Source organism: Poeciliopsis prolifica, unplaced genomic scaffold (assembly GCF_027474105.1).
Source record: "Poeciliopsis prolifica strain line A6 unplaced genomic scaffold, Auburn_PproV2 SCAFFOLD041, whole genome shotgun sequence".
Taxonomy (NCBI): Eukaryota; Metazoa; Chordata; class Actinopteri; order Cyprinodontiformes; family Poeciliidae; genus Poeciliopsis; species Poeciliopsis prolifica.
The window spans coordinates 5,283,558-5,300,274 of NW_026562416.1; the positions used below are offsets into that span (position 1 = coordinate 5,283,558).

Here is a 16,717-nt window from a genome sequence, read left to right on the forward strand (position 1 = left end):
TCAGTGGGTGCAGAATATATGTGATAGATATCCAGCATGTATACTCTGGTTTTTTCCCTCTTCTTTAAATATTTCAATAAATTATCATAATTTAGCATTTATTAATAAAAAAATTGATTTGTTTGATTTCAGAATTAAGTGACAAAACAGTGGTTAATCTTTTCCAGTGGCTGGCCGTGCATTTGATCCCTGGCCCTTCAGTGGGTGTTCACGGATTTAATCAACCACTGTGACTTTACAATTATGCAACCACAAATACTACAGTGAAGAAAAAATGCAAAATAGTGGATAGCAAATATTTGTTCAGCCTTGACATCAACATTATTACTGATTTGGGGGACATGGGCAACAGCCTTATTCCCCTGAAGATCTGAACGTCCACAGCACCTTATACATCATCATCGAGATTCTGCACTGATCTTGGTGTTGTGGTGGCGCGGAGGTAAAGCACAACTCACATAATGAGGCCATAGTCTTCGGCACTGCTATTGCAGGTTTGATTCCCATCCTGATGACCTTTGCTGCATGCTATCTCCCTTTCCTGTGTAACAACTCCCAAATAAAAGCTGAATGAGCCACAAAAAAGATTCTTTATTAGTTATTTCTTTATTTGAGCTGAATGATTTGAGTAAGACTGACTTACATTTTGAACTCACTTAATAAATTTAGTTAAGAAAACTTTATAAATTGAGCTGGATAAACTTTATGAATCGAGTTGGATGATCATAATAAATTGAGTTGGATAAATTTAGCAAATTGAATTGAATGAACTTATTGAATTTAGTTGAATGATCACAATTAAAATGAGCTGGAAGAACACAATAAACTGAGTTGGACAAACTTGAACTGAGTGGGATGATCATAATATACGTAGTTTTAGAAACTGATCATAATATACTGGTCTCTTCCTTTCTAGCTGTGAACCCTTAGGTTCACCATTAAGGTTACAGGGTGACCCTCCTATCCACCACAGGCATACTTCAGGCATAGTGCCAGTTATTTTAAGGATGTTTATTGGTTCCCGAAAAACAAAAAATATCACTAAAATCCTCTCAGGCCGAACTTGAAAACTGGACTTTATGCTGCCAACACTTAGCCTTCGTCAACAACTCGGACAGAAGTGAAAGCTTCGCGCACCGCAAGTAATAACTCGGCCAGAACACTGCGCTAAATTATATATAATTTAACGAAGCTTCGAGGCACATAGAATTTCCTCAAGGAATTTTAATAATCAAGGTACTCAAATCACTCGAGGAATTGTTTCAGCCCTACAGGGACTCCTTGGCAGGGATTTTTAGGCTAAGATGGGAGTGAAGCATGAGAATCTTTGTGAATTGGGGGTTTCCAAGTGATATTATCTAGGAAAAATAAGTTTAAGTGAAGTACCCAGCATTTGACTATAGAGGTTATTAATGTTATGTGCAATGTGTTTTGGCTCTTAACTATCACACTGTCAGGCACAAAAAACAGAGGTCTTCAAAATGAAAGGAAAATATTTAAATAACCTTGTCTCACAACAGGTTTCCTGTCATTTTTACAGAGGTTGGGAGAAACACATTAAAAGAGGACACATCCTCACACATTACTCACACCTGTGCTTTGATCTATTTTGTATAGTTGTACAATCGCTATGTCAGTCCTTCCTTTTTGGACAAACGAAAAGCAAAAAAAAAAAATTAAAGACTCACGTCAAGCAAATTATATTTCATGTATTTCATGTGATTTAGTTTTAAGCTTTTATTTATATATAGATGACACCATATATTCCATTTGTCAGAACTTGTCGTAACCTAATGATTACTGCTGCTGGAGCACTGTGTTTTATCAAGAGGATTTAAGAATGAAGGCGCAAGTTGAATGTATCCTGCAGTTGATATGCATCACTATGCAGCTGTACAGAAAGGCCTGTAACTGAAATTAATTAACTATGATTCTACTGATTCTAATTGTAATCCTCTATCAATTTATGTATACACTTTTAAATGCAAATAACAACTTTAAGTAATTACAATTATCTAACTTTAAAGGGTTATTTTGCAGATTGCCGAGTCATAATGAAGTCTAAACAAGTAATTATAATCAGACTATTTCCTTTCTGAATAAAGGAACATTTTTAATAACCTTTCTTAACAATAGTTAGTGACATTTAAGAAAGGCAGGATAAACATTTCAAAGTAAAAGACACACCCAACTATTTGAGATGTTCTTGTACTTTTCTCAGACATCTCCTATGTCAGGTGCTGTTATTAAACCAAGCTTTTGTTAGTGCAGACACAATGGGAGTTTTAGCAAGTATCAATAAAAGTAAAGTTATTTGTGGCATAATAGAATGGAAGAAAACTTATGTAAGCCTCAAGAAAAAAGACGTAAAAAACACTGATAATATTCTTTCAACACTTAATTATGTCCTTCAAGTCATTAAACTACATTTAATCTATTTACTATTTCTAGGTTTACTTGTCAAATGTTCACATTAAATATCACATTGTCTGTGATATAATTAAGTGTTTCTCTCTATTTATAGTTATCATTTTCTAATATTTTAAAATCTTTTTAAAATTTTAGAAAATTAAAAAAAAAAATTGTCTGTTATAAAATGGGGGGCAGTATGTAATTTTACCATTTCAGTAAAATGGTAAAATTACTGCCTTAATAATGAATGTAATAATAATTTATCATAATTTTAGTATCATAATAATAAACCAATTTTTTTTTCAAACTACTTAGATAAAATACTACAAAAATATATATAAATATACTATATTTAACAAACAGCCTTAACAACGTATTTGATTATTAAATACAATAGAAAATTTGTTTTGTAATGCTGGACCCTTGCACAGATTCATTTTAAAATCAAGAAACAGGCTATTTCGAACTTGCATGACAGTTTTATTGACTCTGATGTAAAAACTGGACAAGTGATGACGTTCAGTTATAGGGTGAACTCTATTTGTACCAATACAAAACAAAGAAGTCCACATACTGGACGTGTCACTCCAAGGGTGTTCCTGAGAAACTTTCTGAGTCATGAAATAAACATTTCTAATGCTCTCCTTTGACTGTAATTATAATTTTAGACTATTTGTTGTATTACTAGATGCAAAGACAAAACAAGTAGTTCAAAGAGCACTTTACTGAGTCTCCAGTGGTGTTATCTAAATTTAATTAAAGCAATATGAACTTTTAATTATCTAAACATAATTAAATATTTTTAATTATGTTTTATGTATTAACAACAGCTGCTGCCACGACAACAGCTACAACAAAGCACAAAATATGCTGGTTTTTTTTCACATTTTCTCAAGCGTGACTCACTAGCGGAAGAAATCTAGAAAAAAGTCTGGTTCAGAGTAAGAAAAGGACAAATCATAGCCTCTGCAAACAATGGACAAGAGGAAATGGGCATCTCAGGACAATGGGTCCTCATGTACCCATTGGCTTACTTGTAAGTGTTCTTAGGGTGACAGTTAAGGGGTTAAAACATCTTTTGTTTTCATCACATATGAATGTTCAAATTAATAACAATAAGATCAGGTCAGAGGTCTAAATTTACATAGACAAACATGACTTGGTCATACAGAGGATATTTCTTGATGTCAGAGTTTGGTGATTTGCGTCAGACATTTTACATTCCAGGACAATGAGGCATCATCACACTGTAAGACATCAGTCTCCAAAAAAGTACAACTGGCAGACTTATAACTAGTGGAGTAAAACACATTTACTTTTTTAAGCTGTTTTCTGTTTATTCTAACAATAATAAATAAAATTATTTAAACTTCTTTAGTTTTGACAACAAAATATAATGTCTTCCTCCACCTTCAAATGCAATATCAAAAATATTACCTAACATATTTGTTATATTTTTTATTGAATTTCTAATTAAAAACAATAAAAAATATTCAATGTTCTTTGATTCAGTTAAGTTTTAGGCAAAAATATTAAGAAAATTTAGTTAGGCTTAATATCTATTTTCTAGAAAAATAAAATTATATAGCTATATGTGGAAAGGACTTTTATTAGAAAGCAGGAACACAATCCTAAATTTAACACTATGTTCACATATGTAACAGGAAAATAAATCCTGTTCAACAAGCTTACCTCAGGCACCTTTCACACACACGCACATATCCAAATTAAAGACAGAAATATGTCACAGGTAGCCACACCTACAATAAAGTATTGTTCACAGAATTACTAATTTTCATCTTTGCGTGCACCTGAATCCATGCTACGTGCGCTTGATGAATATAAAGCTCTCCACTACACCAGTAAGCAGTACCAGTCATTCAGCGAACAGTGTCAAAGTGAAGAGAACTCATTCGACAGAACCTGTAAGTGTTGCTTTACTAAATAATTTCAGTCACATTCATATGTTTTTACTGTAATTCTGTTATTATAAAAATAAAGCACTGGAGACTATATTGTATAGATTAATGTCTTTTAAAACAAAATGGTGACGCTCAGGTAGCATAACAATTTAAATTTGACAACCTTAAAATAAAGATAGGGTAATTGAATTTCAAATGGTCTTGGATTTATTTGATTATATACTGGGTGTCTTCATAAGAACTAGGTCTGTTTTTATTGAAAATGTATCATGATGACATAAGTTCTGAAACTACCACACAAGTGAATTGATAAGAATTATGCTGAGTTGACAGAAGACTTATGTAACATCAAAATGCTATTCTGTTACAGTTTATTATTGAGCATTGGAAATACTCTTTCTTTTACTTTCAAAAACATTGAAGGAAAAAGGGATAAAGAATGCAATACGAAAAGGCACATTAAACAAAGGGGAAAAAAACTAATTTGTAATCTTTGAATCCTTAACTGTTATGACAATGGAATCCTCATTAAACCTTTGGATTACATTTAAGAGATTTCAGGGTGACAGTTAAAGGGTTAAATGGTCTGATACCAGATAAAGGAAAGAAAATATATAAGAAAAAATGTCTAAAAAAGGAGAATTGAAGGTTTTAAAATGCAAAGCTAACAAATGTGTTATTTCTTAAACAGAACTTATAATACAGGATCATAATGAAGAGTATTTGGATATTCATTCTGGTTGCTGGTAAGTGAAAACATGTCACAACAATGTGAGAAGCTAACAAAAAGAAAAATAACATGCACAAATAATTTTTTGTCATAGCTATAGCAATGAAGACAAAGGGGCAAACAAGCATAACGATCAATGTTGTGCCGACCACAACATCTGTTGCTCCTACAACAACACCTACCCCAACAACAACCACAGCTGTGCCAACGACAACAGCTGCTGTAACCACAACAGCTGCTCCAACAACACCTGCCCCAACAACAACCACTGTTTCTACAACCACAACAACCATTGCTCCAACAACAACCACTGCTGTGCCAACAACAACAACAACCACTGTGGCTCCAACAACTACCGCTGGCCCAGCCACAACAACTGCTGCACCAACTACAACCATTGCTGCAACAACCACTACAACCACTGCTGTGCCAACCACAACAGCAGCTCCAACTACGACAACTGCTTCTCCTACCACAACAACATTTCCCCCAACCACAACAAGAGCTGCTGCCACAACAACTACAACAATTCCAACCACAACCGCTGCTGCACCAACCACAATTACAGCTGCCCCGACCACAACTACAGCTGCCCCAACCACAACAACAACCTCAGCTGCCCCAACCACAACTACAGCTGCCCCAACCACAACAACCTCAGCTGCCCCAACCACAACAACAACTGCCCCAACCACAACTACTGCTGCACCAACCACAACAACCTCAGCTGCCCCAACCACAACAACCTCAGCTGCCCCAACCACAACAACTAAGCCAACCACAACTACTACTGCACCAACCACAACAACCACAGCTGCCCCAACCACAACAACCTCAGCTGCCCCAACAACAACTACAGCTGCTTCAACCACAACCACAGCTGCACCAACCACAGCTGCCCCAACCACAACAACAACTGCCCCAACCACAACTACTGCTGCACCAACCACAACAACCTCAGCTGCCCCAACAACAACAACCTCAGCTGCCCCAACAACAACTACAGCTGCTTCAACCACAACCACTGCTGCACCAACAACAACAACCTCAGCTGCCCCAACAACAACTACAGCTGCTTCAACCACAACCACTGCTGCACCAACCATAGCAACCACAGCTGCCCCAACCACAACTACAGCTGCCCCGACCACAACCACTGCTTCAACCACAACAACAGCTGCTCCTACCACAACCACTCCTGCACCAACCACAACAACTACAGCTGCCCCAACAATAACTACAGCTGCTTCAACAATAACTACAGCTGCTTCAACCACAACCACTGCTGCACCAACCACAAAAACCACAGCTGCCCCAACTACAACTACAGCTGCCCCGACCACAACTACAGCTGCCCCAATCACAACAACCACAGCTGCCCCAACCACAACAACAACTGCTTCAACCACAACTACAGCTGTCCCAACCACAACTACAGCTGCCCCAACCACAACAAACTCAGCTGACCCAACCACACAACAACTGCCCCAACCACAACCACTGCTGCACCAACCACAACAACTACAGCTGCCCAACCACAACAACAACTGCCCCAACCACAACTACTGCTGCACCAACCACAACAACCTCAGCTGCCCCAACCACAACAACCTCAGCTGCCCCAACCACAACTACAGCTGCCCCAACCACAACAACCTCAGCTGCCCCAACCACAACAACAACTGCCCCAACCACAACTACTGCTGCACCAACCACAACAACCACAGCTGCCCCAACCACAACAACCTCAGCTGCCCAACAACAACAACCTCAGCTGCCCCAACCACAACAACAACTGCCCCAACCACAACTACTACTGCACCAACCACAACAACCACAGCTGCCCCAACCACAACAACCTCAGCTGCCCCAACAACAACTACAGCTGCTTCAACCACAACCACAGCTGCACCAACCACAGCTGCCCCAACCACAACAACAACTGCCCCAACCACAACTACTGCTGCACCAACCACAACAACCTCAGCTGCCCCAACAACAACAACCTCAGCTGCCCCAACAACAACTACAGCTGCTTCAACCACAACCACTGCTGCACCAACAACAACAACCTCAGCTGCCCCAACAACAACTACAGCTGCTTCAACCACAACCACTACTGCACCAACCATAGCAACCACAGCTGCCCCAACCACAACTACAGCTGCCCCGACCACAACCACTGCTGCACCAACCACAACAACAGCTGCTCCTACCACAACCACTCCTGCACCAACCACAACAACTACAGCTGCCCCAACAATAACTACAGCTGCTTCAACAATAACTACAGCTGCTTCAACCACAACCACTGCTGCACCAACCACAAAAACCACAGCTGCCCCAACTACAACTACAGCTGCCCCGACCACAACTACAGCTGCCCCAATCACAACAACCACAGCTGCCCCAACCACAACAACAACTGCTTCAACCACAACTACAGCTGTCCCAACCACAACTACAGCTGCCCCAACCACAACAACCTCAGCTGACCCAACCACAACAACAACTGCCCCAACCACAACCACTGCTGCACCAACCACAACAACTACAGCTGCCCCAACCACAACTACAGCTACCCCAACCACAACAACAGCTGCTCCAACCACAACCACTCCTGCACCAACCACAACTACAGCTGCCCCAACAACTACAGCTGCTTCAACCACAACCACTGCTGCACCAACCACAACAACCACAGCTGCCCCAACCACAATTACAGCTGCCCCGACCACAACTACAGCTGCCCCAACCACAACAACCACACCTGCCCCAACCACAACAACCACAGCTGCCGCAACCACAACTACAGCTGCCCCAACCACAACAACTGCTTCAACCACAACTACAGCTGCCCCAACCACAACCACTGCTGCACAAACCACAACAATTACAGCTGCCCCAACCACAACAACCACACCTGCCCCAACTACAACAACCACAGCTGCCGAAACCACAACTACAGCTGCCCCAACCACAACAACAACTGCTTCAACCACAACAACAACTGCTTCAACCACAACCACAGCTGCCCCAAAAACAACTACAGCTGCCCCAACCACAACAACAGCTGCCCCAACCACAACTACAGCTGCCCCAACCACAACAACAGCTGCTCCAACCACAACCACTGCTGCACAAACCACAACAACTACAGCTCCCCCAGCCACAACAACCACAGCTGCTTCAACCACAACTACAGCTACCCAAACCACAACAACTGCTTCAACCACAACTACAGCTGCCCCAACCACAACAACCTCAGCTGACCCAACCACAACAACTGCCCCAACCACAACTACAGCTGCCCCAACTACAACAACAGCTGCTTCAACCACAACTACTACTGCACCTGCCACAACAACCACAGCTGCACCAACCACAACAACTGCCACAACCACTGCTGCACCTGCCACAACAACCACAGCTGCCCCAACCACAACAACAGTTGCTTCAACCACAACCACTGCTGCACCAACCACAACAACTACAGCTGCCCCAACCACAACTACAGCTGCCCCAACTACAACAACAGCTGCTTCAACCACAACTACTACTGCACCTGCCACAACAACCACAGCTGCACCAACCACAACAACTGCCACAACCACTGCTGCACCTGCCACAACAACCACAGCTGCCCCAACCACAACAACAGTTGCTTCAACCACAACCACTGCTGCACCAACCACAACAACTACAGCTGCCCCAACCACAACTACAGCTGCTCCAACCACAACAACAGCTGCACAAACCACAACAACCTCAGCTGCCCCAACCACAACCACTGCTGCACCAACCACAACAACTGCTGCTTCAACCACAACTACTGCTGCACCTGCCACAACAACCACAACTGCCCCAACCACAACTACAGCTGCCCCGACCACAACCACTGCTGCAACAACCACAACAACCACAGCTGCCCCAACCACAACAACTGCTGCTTCAACCACAACTACTGCTGCACCTGCCACAACAACCACAACTGCCCCAACCACAACTACAGCTGCCCCGACCACAACCACTGCTGCACCAACCACAACAACTACAGCTGCCCCAACAACTACAGGTGCTTCAACCACAACCACTGCTGCACCAACCACAACAACCACAGCTGCCCAACCACAATTACAGCTGCCCCGACCACAACTAATGCTGCCCCAACCACACCTGCCCCAACCACAACAACCACAGCTGCCCCAACCACAACAACCACAGCTGCCGCAACCACAACTACAGCTGCCCCAACCTCAACAACTGCTTCAACCACAACAACAACTGCTTCAACCACAACTACAGCTGCCCCGATCACAACTACAGCTGCCCCAACCACAACAGCTGCCCCAACCACAACTACAGCTGCCCCAACCACAACAACAGCTGCTCCAACCACAACCACTGCTGCACAAACCACAACTACAGCTGCCCCAACCACAACAACCACAGCTGCTTCAACCACAACTACAGCTGCCCCAACCACAACAACCACAGCTGCCCCAACCACAATTACAGCTGCCCCGACCACAACTAATGCTGCCCCAACCACAACAACCACACCTGCCCCAACCACAACAACCACAGCTGCCCCAACCACAACAACCACAGCTGCCGCAACCACAACTACAGCTGCCCCAACCTCAACAACAACTGCTTCAACCACAACAACAACTGCTTCAACCACAACTACAGCTGCCCCAATCACAACTACAGCTGCCCCAAGCACAACAACAGCTGCCCCAACCACAACTACAGCTGCCCCAACCACAACAACAGCTGCTCCAACCACAACCACTGCTGCACAAACCACAACTACAGCTGCCCCAACCACAACAACTGCTTCAACCACAACTACAGCTGCCCCAACCACAACCACTGCTGCACAAACCACAACAATTACAGCTCCCCCAACCACAACAACCACACCTGCCCCAACTACAACAACCACAGCTGCCGAAACCACAACTACAGCTGCCCCAACCACAACAACAACTGCTTCAACCACAACCACAGCTGCCCCAACAACAACAACAGCTGCTCCAACCACAACCACTGCTGCACAAACCACAACAACTACAGCTCCCCCAGCCACAACAACCACAGCTGCTTCAACCACAACTACAGCTACCCAAACCACAACAACTGCTTCAACCACAACTACAGCTGCCCCAACCACAACAACCTCAGCTGACCCAACCACAACAACTGCCCCAACCACAACTACAGCTGCCCCAACTACAACAACAGCTGCTTCAACCACAACTACTACTGCACCTGCCACAACAACCACAGCTGCACCAACCACAACAACTGCCACAACCACTGCTGCACCTGCCACAACAACAACTACAGCTGCCCCAACCACAACAACAGTTGCTTCAACCACAACCACTGCTGCACCAACCACAACAACTACAGCTGCCCCAACCACAACTACAGCTGCTCCAACCACAACAACAGCTGCACAAACCACAACAACCTCAGCTGCCCCAACCACAACCACTGCTGCACCAACCACAACAACTACAGCTGCCCCAACTACAACTACAGCTACCCCAACCACAACAACTGCTGCTTCAACCACAACTACTGCTGCACCTGCCACAACAACCACAACTGCCCCAACCACAACTACAGCTGCCCCGACCACAACCACTGCTGCAACAACCACAACAACCACAGCTGCCCCAACCACAACCACTGCTGCACCAACCACAACCACAGCTGCCCCAACTACAACTACAGCTGCCCCGACCACAACTACTACTGCCCCAACCACAACAACCACAGCTGCCCCAACTACAACTACAGCTTCCCCAACCACAACTACTACTGCCCCAACCACAACAACAACTGCCTCAACCACAACTACAGCTGCCCCAACCACAACAACAGCTGCTCCAACCACAACCACTCCTGCACCAACCACAACAACTACAGCTGCCCCAACAACAACTACAGCTGCTTCAACCACAACCACTGCTGCACCAACCACAGCAACCACAGCTGCCCTAACCACAACCACTGCTGCACCAACCACAACCACAGCTGCCCCAACTACAACTACAGCTGCCCCGACCACAACTACTACTGCCCCAAACCACAACAACCACAGCTGCCCCAACTACAACTACAGCTTCCCCAACCACAACTACTACTGCCCCAACCACAACAACAACTGCCTCAACCACAACTACAGCTGCCCCAACCACAACAACAGCTGCTCCAACCACAACCACTCCTGCACCAACCACAACTACAGCTGCCCCAACAACAACTACAGCTGCTTCAACCACAACCACTGCTGCACCAACCACAGCAACCACAGCTGCCCTAACCACAACTACAGCTGCCCCGATCACAACCACTGCTGCACCAACCACAGCTGCCCCAACCACAACAACAGCTGCTCCAACCACAACCACTCCTGCACCAACCACAACAACCACAGCTGCCCCAACCACAACAACAACTGCTTCAACCACAACTACAGCTGTCCCAACCACAACAACAGCTGCTCCAACCACAACCACTGCTGCACAAACCACAACAACCTCAGCTGACCCAACCACAACAACAACTGCCCCAACCACAACCACTGCTGCACCAACTACAACTACAGCTGCCCCAACTACAACAACTGCTGCTTCAACCACAACTACTGCTGCACCTGCCACAACAACCACAACTGCCCCAACCACAACTACAGCTGCCCCGACCACAACCACTGCTGCACCAACCACAACAACCACAGCTGCCGCAACCACAACTACAGCTGCCCCAACCACAACTGCTTCAACCACAACTACAGCTGCCCCAACCACAACAACTGCTTCAACCACAACTACAGCTGCCCCAACCACAACTACAGCTGCCCCAACCACAACAACCAAAGCTGCCGCAACCACATTTACAGCTGCCCCAACCACAACAACAACTGCTTCAACCACAACTACAGCTGCCCCAACCACAACTACAGCTGCCCCAACCACAACTGCTTCAACCACAACTACAGCTGCCCCAACCACAACAACTGCTTCAACCACAACTACAGCTGCCTCAACCACAACAACAACTGCCCAACCACAACCACTGCTGCACCAACCACAACAACTACAGCTGCCCCAACCACAACTACAGCTGCCCCAACTACAACAACAGCTTCTTCAACCACAACTACTACTGCACCTGCCACAACAAACACAGCTGCCCCAACCACAACTGCCACAACCACTGCTGCACCTGCCACAACTACAGCTGCTGCAACCACAACAACAGCTGCTCCAACCACAACTACACCTGCTCCAACAACTGCCACTGCCCCAACAACCACAACTGCTCCAACCACAGCAACTGCTGCTCAAACAACAACCACAACTGCTTCTGCAGCAGGGAGTCATAAAATAAGTTTTCTTTTGGTCACAGCAGTTATTACAGTAGCTTTTTTTTAACTTTAAATTGCAATGTAAAGTTTATTTTTCTTCTTATTTATTATGGTCTTTAAATTCATCCCTTTTTTTCTTTGTACGCTTATTTAAGAGTAATACTATTATCCCATAAAAAGAATTTATTCATACCAGTAATTTTTCACATTTTTCTTACAGAAGATTTTTTTTTTTGCTTAAGTCTTTCTTGCAGGATCTAATGAGCTGTATATAGATTTAGGCAAAAATTACATTTTATTTCTTAAAAAATATAACCTAATGTACAGTTTTTATTTATTTATTTTTTAACAAATATGTATTGTAAGCATTTTATTTATTACGCCTGTTCCAGAAATGGATGTGCTTTTCATAGTTGACCAATTTGTAACTGGTAATACTCATGTATTTAACATAAAGGTTTATCAATAAAGAATGGGAGAAAATTATTCAGACTAACTTGATTTTATTTACAATCGCTAACCCATTAAATTTAAATCATGCACATTCAAGTTCCAAGACCGAAACCAATGCAAAAGACAGGCTCCACATCTGCCAGAAAAGGATGACTTCAGCAACAATGCTCTTGTTTTTTTACACATAATTCTTACTGTACATACTGAAACTGACCGCATTCTCATTATCATTAGACCACTTATAAGCACAAGGCATTGTCCTACCAACAGATTAATAGGTCACGTAATATTTTCTGTTTTTCAAACCGTGCTCTTTAACATGGCAGTATTATGTGTTTTCCAGCTACATATAATAATTTTGTAGCACAATCAAGTAACTAAATTTCTTTCAGTTGTTATGAAAGTGGTGAATATCAAACATGGCATAAAAGAAATTTCACTTTGTAATTTAATGCCTTGGGTCTTTATCTCTTTAAAGATGCTTAAATCTCCACATTTAACCTTGCTCCTCTATTTACCCTTTCACAATTTTCTTTTACTAGCATTACACTGAAGTAGTTTGTATTGAGCTCAGCGATGCAAAGTTCCACCAGGTTTTTGCTAATTGCTGATGGCTAGTCTGAAGAAGCAGAGAATGGGGACAGTAGGAGATGGATTCTCTGTCAGAAGGAAGTAAAGGGCTTCTAAAACATGCATGAAATAATCAAAGCAAAACTCCAGGTATGATTTTTTGAGAAAATAACATCGTAATGATGTAAATCTTAAATATAAATATTTTTTTTAATATAATTTTAAACCTTTAAACCTTGAAGATTGTTGTGGACCGAAATGTTCAATCCCTTTCGTAAATACTGGGATCAGCCCATCTGGCCCAATAAAAATATGATTTCCAAATTTCACTTGAAACAATTTACACAATTTCAATATGGCTGACGAAAAAGGGTGTCATGCTTTGTAAAGTATGCCAACCACCTCCGTGAATATCCCATTGACAACCTAATTAATTTAAATTGTGACGACTGAGAATGTAATTGAATTCGGGACTCTTCAAAGAAAATTGACTGGTGACATCGACTGGCTGAAAGCTGCAGTCACAAGCAAGAGGCCTGAAGGTGAGAACACCTTATGCATGTTGACAGGGCCTGCCCAAGCCTGCATGCACAAGCCATGCAGCCAGATGTTAAAATATTTTTTCTAGACAAAGTCAAACATTGAGAAGATTTAAATATTGTTATCAAAAGTTATCAAACGTGCTGTTTGGAAGCAAAAACATACACAAAAAAAACAAAAAAAACAAAAGACATTGGCATAAATGTTTGGCTGTTGAACTGGACCAGTTCAACCTAAAATGAGCTTGATTGTTGATGCACAAAATCTTTTTATTTTTAATAAACATTACATTACCAAGAGATGTAAACATTCCCTTATCTTGGCTTTTTTATTCTCCCTCTTTCTTTTCTCTGTCCCTGTAGAATAAGTCATTTTTTACAACATTGTTTTGCTTGTTATTTTTCACTGGTGCTTTGAAGGTTTGGATGCGTTCTGCACTTCACTCTGCAGCTTATATTACCGGTGAAGCGTGACCTATCGCACCTATCAGGGTGTCCATAACATTTATTAGACTAGGATTAAAAACCCATTAGTAATAAAAACCTCTTCTCCAAGGAAGTTCCTGATAACAGGTAGCAAAAAATACAAAAAAAAAATTACACAATAATTTAATACCCCACGTTTGGAGGCCATAGTCCTTGACGCGGGCGTCGCGAGTTCGACTCCTGGTCCCGGCAACCTTTGCCGCATGTCTTCCCCCTCTTCTCGCCCTCTTTCTTGTCTGCCTTCTGTCGAAAATACGAGTCACTAGCGCCACAAAAACTCTTCAGAGAAAAAAATGATAAAAAAAAAAGAAATAATTGTTTACATTGGCAAGAAGAAAAGATAAATTGCGGTTAGAAGAAAAACACTAGACCGCTGATCTGAGATTATCACTGTGGGCATCAATTCTATAGTTCTTTTTTCTGTGCACTTGGGTTTTAGGGGTTTCCCTGGCCGGAACAGAATAAACCTCATAAATTGAGCAGAGAAACAACACCTAAATCCTGAAGTCCAACTTATACATTTTGTTCAGCAAAGAGAAGGTTATCTCTCTCCCTTCCCATTTGGCCTGTCACTGGGCCATTCACTTCCTGGCATGAGCTCTTCTACCCACAAGGTGGCTCTGTAATCTTTCCTGATGTGAGAAGGAGGCTAAGGACACTCAGTGAGTAGAGGTATAATTTAGGTATAATTGTTGTCTCCTCCTATTCATCATATGTCTTCCATTGACAAAACAACTGAGAAAACTGTAAAAATATTTTTTTATATCACTTGTTTAAATATCCGTTTAGGTCAGGAAGGTAGGGATGTACGTAGTGATTATTCCACCTCTAGGACACACCCCAGACATTGCCACTTTATCCTCCATCTGAGTCATAATAGTGGTGTTCCTATTTTTGTCAAACAAAATCTTGTGCCATGGTGACAGAATAAAGGAATCTTACCACAATACCGGGAGGCAAACTGAACATTAAACACATAAATCATATTGTTCATTGACATTCCTGTGTGCTTTGCGACTGCATAAAATTGTTGCTGTTGCAGCAACATATGTGTGCTCTGAGATTTATTTATCCAGTCAATATGATGCATGCTTTGAGAAGAGTTAAAAGGGAAGAAACCGATGAGATGACAATTTTTAAAGAAACTGCATAATCACTGGATAACTTCCTATGCCAGATTTTCTTTCAATGCTAGGTTTAATGTGGGTCTCAAGGCCTGTTTTTATTATTATTATTGTCATCATTTTATTATTATTGTCATTATTATTATTATTATTATTATTATTATTATTACATTTTAGTCAGATCACCATCACTCACCAGCAACTTTAGCAGGTACACTTGTTCAGTTGGTTACCAATACAACTATTAAATACTCAAATCTGCCAGTCACATATTTAGTTTGTTAAATCACATATTTAGGCACACAAAGAAGACTTGCTGACATTAAAATTGGGCCTCAGAATAATGAAGAGTGATTGGTTCTGAATATTATTGTAAACCGCATTGTGAATACCACTTTTCTTGTCAGAATTATAAGATAGAATGAGACACTTTAACTGGTAAAATTGTTCAACTGGTTTCTAAATAAAAAATAAATGATCCAATCACATGGCAATATCCAAAGAGTTATATTGAAACATGCCTTTCAAGTCATAAGGCAGACAGGCAGGTAAATTTAGATAATCTGTAACTATTATTTTAAATAGGATCTCTGGTTATTTCAAAGACAATGTGAATGAGAAATATTGGTAAAATTGCTTTATTTAAATAATCTGCTAACTTGATAGAGAACATAACTACATCTATAATAATTGAAAATTCAGCATTCATTTTAACAGATCATTTATTTGTGTAGTTATGCTTCAGTTATTTATATTTCCTGCTATCATTTATGTTTTACCAGAATATAGTTACGTAACTCATTAGTTTTGAGACAACCAGTGAGTTTGAACTTGAATAAAGTGGAAAAACAGGAAGAGCAACAGATCAAGATGTGGCATAATCTTTTGTAAGCATGGGAGGCACCCACATCTAATTGTTTATTGTCATGCATATTCAAATACCATACAACAATACAAGTTTGGTGGAAGCAATTATCACACAGGAGGAACAATTCCAAACTCTGGGTGTGTTGGTGTGTGACATTAAATATAACACAGGGACAGTTTTTCTGATGCTAGCAACTAACGAAAAAAGAAGGAAAAAAACAGCAAAA

At 42.0% G+C, this 16,717-nt stretch overlaps 1 protein-coding gene across 1 annotated transcript; it reads left to right on the forward strand.

Moving 5' to 3' along the window:
* The first annotated feature begins 4,231 nt into the window (after positions 1 to 4,231).
* On the forward strand, positions 4,232 to 15,369 carry LOC129375695 (mucin-5AC-like). Its single transcript, XM_055054919.1, has 3 exons — positions 4,232 to 4,337; positions 6,899 to 9,186; positions 15,289 to 15,369. The coding sequence occupies exons 1-3, from the start codon at positions 4,232 to 4,234 to the stop codon at positions 15,367 to 15,369; spliced, it is 2,475 nt and encodes an 824-aa protein (XP_054910894.1).
* The last annotated feature ends 1,348 nt before the right edge of the window (positions 15,370 to 16,717 follow it).

Excerpts from the sequence above, each read along its gene's own strand:
- LOC129375695 (XM_055054919.1), top strand. The coding sequence starts at position 4,232 with ATGCTACGTGCGCTTGATGAATATAAAGCTCTCCACTACACCAGTAAG. Across the intron at positions 4,338-6,898 it reads GAACTCATTCGACAGAACCT|CCACAGCTGCCCCAACCACA; the intron begins GTAAGTGTTGCT and ends CAACCACAACAA. Across the intron at positions 9,187-15,288 it reads CAACCACAACAACCACAGCT|GTCAGGAAGGTAGGGATGTA; the intron begins GCCCAACCACAA and ends ATATCCGTTTAG.